Source organism: Protopterus annectens, chromosome 8.part0 (genome assembly GCF_019279795.1).
Source record: "Protopterus annectens isolate FY-2018-M chromosome 8.part0, PAN1.0, whole genome shotgun sequence".
Classification (NCBI taxonomy): domain Eukaryota; kingdom Metazoa; phylum Chordata; order Ceratodontiformes; family Protopteridae; genus Protopterus; species Protopterus annectens.
The window spans coordinates 1,754,014,765-1,754,020,764 of NC_056741.1; the positions used below are offsets into that span (position 1 = coordinate 1,754,014,765).

The 6,000-nt window shown below is 40.4% G+C and overlaps 1 protein-coding gene across 1 annotated transcript in view; it reads right to left on the reverse strand.

Moving 5' to 3' along the window:
* The window catches only part of LOC122809619 (cytochrome P450 2J6-like), a 691,727-nt gene that overhangs the window by 211,692 nt on the left and 474,035 nt on the right, over nucleotides 1–6,000 (reverse strand). The window contains exon 6 of the mRNA XM_044081252.1: nucleotides 5,861–5,999. Within this exon, the coding sequence (XP_043937187.1) occupies nucleotides 5,861–5,999 (139 nt within the window). The remainder of the gene's footprint in view (nucleotides 1–5,860; nucleotide 6,000) is intronic.

The window sequence follows — 6,000 nt, forward strand, 5'->3', positions numbered from 1 at the left end:
AACATTAAATCACGAATTACAGGAAGACTTTGCCACTATTTGCAACTAGTTCATCAAAAACAATCTGTTTATTAACTATAAAACTTTACTGCCATGCTATATGGAATTTATTAGGCACAGTGTATCAACGGGTAATTGGTTCCAGAGCCTGCCTCAGATACCTGAAACCATGGATCATAGCAAACCATCTATGAGACCCATATTACTGCAGTATATAAAGTGCCAATTAAATAAAAAAAATAATAAAAATAATAAAAATGTGCACTACTGCTTTACAAGGCTTAAAAGGGCTATAAAGAGATGTTTAAAACAGAATTAAACCAATGTATTTGAAATACTTTCTCTTGCAGCAACACAACATTTGCAGTTTACTTCATCCTACTCCATTAAAATATTAATAACTGTACCTAACTAGTCCCCAGCATGACTTACAAAGCAGGACAGCAAATCAGAGATTCAATTTAAATGAGTATTCTATTCCCTAGAGACACACATCATTAATTACAAAAATGGCTACAGCAAACACACTGTTCGTTCATTTTGACAGGCAAACAATGCCATGTGCTGTACTGCAAATTAAGTTTAGATGACACTCATAGCAAAGAAATAAAGAAAAGCTTCCAAAGTCTGTCAAGTTCAAATATTTTAACCCAGTCAAGCAAGTGCAAGGCAGCTGTCTAAATGCGCTTAACAATTAGCTTCTCAGTCTTAAAGACCCTGTGCCAAAGAAGTCCTTCTTGTGCTTTTCTCAACATAGTTAAGACATGTAGCTTGTAAAACCCTGCCATCACAAAATAAACTCAGAAACTTTGCAAATCTCAATATGAAAAACAAAATGATAGTGCTTATGAGCATTTTATTTTCATCATCCCTCCCTGAGGCAAAAAGTAGCCTTATACAGACCTATTCCACTTCAACTCTGGATTGCCCCCCTCCCTTTTCCAGCCCAACAACTTTCTACAACCTCTCAAGCCTTTCTTACGTTGATTCTAGGCCACAAGCATAGCAGTGTCCACCAACAGCAAGAGCTATAGTACCAACAGGAATTTCACAAGTCTCATGATTTAAGTGCATTCTGGCAAGTTTTCAAGCCTGTGCATATGCAGGTTTCAACCAGTCCATGACCACTTCACCCACTATTTCGGACTGTAGATAACTGAAACCACAGTTGCCAAATACACAGGTATAGTGGGCATGCTGTAATAAAAAAAAACACTTGATATAAAGGACCATACAGGTAATTCCATGCCATATGTCACTCAACCAAAAATACTTCGGCATAGAATTACACCAACAACTTTTCTACATAAGAGCCAAACAAAATGTTACATCAACTAAAAATATTTCATAAAGCAGCACAAATTCTTGCCAATGAAGCAAGAAAAAAAAATAAACAAATGCAGCAAATATCCTATTATCTAGACTAGAATTCTCGTAGCCTGGCATAACCCTTCTCTCTCCATATAATTCTAATTTACCTAGAGCCATAGCTGGCTTATTTAGTACCTGGTGCCATTTTCCAGTCTGTCGCCCCTTTGAGATTCATAGGTTCATAGGTTTATACTAGGCTATCTGCCCTAAGGCATTTATAAGCCTAGCCCAAATTTTTGTGGCTTACGCCACCCCTTATATGAAAAAATACTGTGCCCATTAGTTTGTTGTGCCTCTGTCCAGCAGTGACACAGAGATGATTCCCGGGGTAAACTTACGATCTCCCATCCACAGGTCTAGATTTCTCTTGAACAGAGTCAGCGAGGTGCTCTGCCTCACATGGACCGGGATTTTATTCCACAGCATAGGGAGTCTCTGAGTGATAAATCTATCCCTCCAGCACGTCCTATTTATATTCGTGCTAAGGTTTAAGTCGCTTGCTCTAGTGGTTTTGGTGGATTTTTTGAGGTGGAGCATGTCCATTAATTCCGGGTTGGACATGGCCTTGTATGTCAGGCACATGTCACCTCTGAGCAGATGGTATGCGACTGAATAGAGCTGGAGTTTCTTCAATCTGGCAGCATATGACAGATTTTGGAGTCCCTTTATCCTTTTGGTGAGGAACTTTTGGGGTCTCTCCAATTGCTGCAGATGTCAGGTGAGATACATCCCGAATGGGGCATTGTACTCGATCATTGGTCTGATAAGTGAAGAGTACAGGGAACAATGACCTCACTAGATCTGGATGTGAATCCCTTCATGATCAGGTGGGCAATGTAGAAGGTCTTTCTAACCACTTTAGCAACGTGAGTGTCAAAAGAAAGGCCACTGTCAACCTGGGTCCCCAGGTCCCTGATAACCTCTTCTGTGCTTAGTGGATTGCCACCTATATGGTAGCTTGGGGTTACCTTGTTTTTCCCGAAGGGTATGACTATACATTTTTGGCATTTAACTTCAGGCCATGGCTCTGGCACCAGCTATCTGTTTCCATGAGTCCCTTCTGAAGGATATCCGTGTCCGATGCACTTTCCACTATGGCGCCCAGTTTGCAGTCGTCTGCAAACTTTGTCAGCCAAAGTCCTCCCATGTTGGCCTGTACTTCTGAGAAGTAGATGCCAAACAATAGGGGGCCAAGGACCGAGCCCTGTGGGACACCACTTGTGACCGGCTTGGAGTCTGACACAGCGCCAGCAACTCTAACCCTGTGGGTTCTGTCCTTAAGCCAGTTTGCAACCCATCTTGTGACATATGGGTTTACATTTAAGCTGGTAAGTTTTTCTACAATACCCGAGTGGGGTATTGTGTCGAAAGCCTTTGCAAGGTCAAGGTAGGCTGTATGGACTGCCTTTCCCTCATCAATGGCCTTGGTGACTGTTTCGAAGAAGTCGACCAAGTTCAAAAGGCATGATCTTGGACTGCCTTTCCCTCATCAATGGCCTTGGTGACTGTTTCGAAGAAGTCGACCAAGTTCAAAAGGCATGATCTTCTCTTGACAAAGCCAAACTGGGTCGGGTCCAATGTCTGCAAGTCCCCTATATCTTTGTTTATGAGCTCCATTATGATCCTCTCCATAGCTTTGCAGACTAGACTTGTTAAGCTTATGGGGCGGTAATTACCAGGGTCCGTAGAGGCGCCGCCTTTGTGGAGTGGGACCACAGTTGCCGTACACCACTCCTTGGGCACGTATCCTGTGGTAAGGCTGAAATTAAACAGCTGCCTTATGTGCGGGTTTAATTCCTCATTTAGCTCGTGTAGCACACAGCCGGGGACACCATCCGGTCCCATTGATGCTGTGTTTTTAGCTTTAGAGAGAGCAGCTTTCACCTGCACATTTGAGATGAGAAGCAAAAACATGTTCTGACTATTCCCTGATAGTGGATAGGGCCAGGTTTGAGCTTGTTTATCCTGACCTATGCTCTTTACAGCTTTAAGTTGCAGAACTAGCATAAAAGTTCATTTATACTTTTAAATAATACTTGCCACATTTCTGGTGAGTGGCTTGCACCAGCTTACAGCACACACAAGCACATCAGTCAATGGCTTTCACTTATCTACTGGCATTCAGTATTGTTAGCATTCCAGTACCAATTGATCTGCATCTCCTGATCTCATCCCCTAACACCCAGGGTAGCTGCCCTCTTCACCCTACCCTAGCTATCCCTCTGATTTTACCACACACCACCAAAACAAAGTTATCAGGTTTATTCAATGATCTGGGCCCACTAATCATCACTGTGTAACTTTAAAAAAATCAGAGTAGTTACTAGCTACAGCTAGAGACACCTTTCATCTTAATGCAAATATCCTTTAAATTACTAAGTGGACAACACTGCCCCCCCCCTCTTAAAAATATGTTCATGGTTCAATTTGCAAACTATGGTGTAAGTCATGATATTACACAACTAGTAAGACATAATTCTATGTCAGTCTGTACAAAAACAGCAATCTGTAAAACAACCTATGCCTCAGAATAAAATGCCTAATGAACTAAAATCTCTCAGTAACCCCAAATTCTTTAGGAAAAAAAGCTTAAAATCCATTTAACAAAGGAGGAAAAGTGAGATTTCTTCAGAGATAAATGCTAACATATCAGGTATATAAGACATCATCACTCCCGATACTAACATTAATCTTTCAGATTCCTCAGTGTTGTATATAATAGAATCTACAGCAGTAGTTGGATTCTTTATATTAATGAAAATACATACTTATGTATACATGAAATGTTTTTGACAATAGTTAAAATTACAATTCTATCTGATGTCGCCTTAGTTTATTATGAATGTTGTATTACACATGAACTGATATACTTCTGTGGTGAACTTTATAACAGGTGATCTTTCAGTGTGTGCAGATGATGTGACATTACAAGCAGACTCCTAGCATGAACTCTGGCAAATGAAAGGGTTATGGAATGCAAAACTATAGGCTCACGGGATGAAACTAAATACAGGCAACTAATAGCAACACATCTAATATATTTGTATGACTGATTGTATAGAAAGGCACAGACCTAGGAGCACCAGCACAGATACTTCAGCCTACTTTGCCAGCAGAAAATATAGGAAATAAAACAAACCTGAAAATTAAGATAGAAAAGAAAATATTGGAATAGGTTAACAGCTTCAAGTATCTGGGAGGGGTACTTGAGGAGAAGTGAAGTCTGAATGAGGAGGTCACAGCTAGAATAAGAGGAGTTGCAGCTAACTGGCAAAGAGTATCAGGGGTAGTGTGTGACAGAAGAATGCCAAAGAACCTGAAAAGTAAAGTGTACAAGTCAGTGGTGTGACTAGTGCTACTGTACAGAAACCTGGGCAGTGAAGGCAGAGAAATTGAGGAAGTTAGAGGTGATGGAGAGGAAGTGATTGTGATGGGTGGTACAATGCACATTTTGAGACAGATTAAAAAAATATAATATAAGATTAGAAGCTGAAGCAGCTTCAATTGTAAAGCAGGTCAAAGAGGACATATTACAGGATAGCAGCAGATGAACTGATGAGGAATATTTGGGAGAGACCAGAAGAAACAGGATGTCTAGTCAAGAGATTGATGGATTTTGAGAGAGAGAGAGTGAGAGGGTGAGAGAGAGAAGACCTGTACTGCTGAGGCAGGAATGTTGAAGAAGGTAGGAGAGAGTGACACTGAACAGAGAAAGGTGGTGGCAGTTATTTTGTTTTCTTATACCCCTACCATCTGAATGGAAGAGATTTTATAATCACGTAATTAAATTCATCTGTTAATGGGTTCCAAAGGCATTTAATTGACAGCTAGTTTATATTATACACTTACAGTTGCTGGTCTTTCCTAATCCTTGACAAGTGACTGGGGAAAAATAACACACACACACAAACTCCAGGGTTATGAGTAAAAAGAAAAATAGTAAGGGGTCGGATATCTGGTGGGCATCATAATCACTGAAGATGATCTTAAGTTGTGATTACTTCAGAAGAAAAGAAGTGGCTTATGAAGTAGGCAGAAGTCCTTGTACTAGTGTTTCAAGGTGATGCAAATATATTAGATGTGTCTGCCATTATCTGTTTCTAATGAAATTACACCTTGTCTCATCCTGTATACATTCAGTTTAACTCCATTCACATTCCCCTGTCCAGTACTACTTTTATTCATCTCTGGGCAAATGCAGTTTGGTCTGAAGCAGTCAGTTCTTTCCTTGATGTAATTTTTCATACTGTGGGATTGCACAGGGCCAGGTATAGGAGGGTCTATAAATGGGCTAAAAAACAGATTACTCAAAAGCTGTGCTGCATGCATGTGTGTGCGCACATACATATGATCCTCTATCTGTGAAGCTGCATGGAAACCGAATCAGTCACAGGCAGGAATAGAGCAAAACTGTGCAGTCTGTTAGATATGATAGGACAAGATGTCTTTGCTTAACTATTTTTTACATTTATCAAACTGTCAGCCTTACCTTGAACATTAGGATAAGCCATCATTAACAGTAATGCCCATCTCAAAGTGTTTGTTGTGGTGTCTGTTCCAGCTACAAACAAATCAAACATAAGCATGCGAAGATTTTCTTCATCAAAGGAGGAACCATCATTTCTTCTC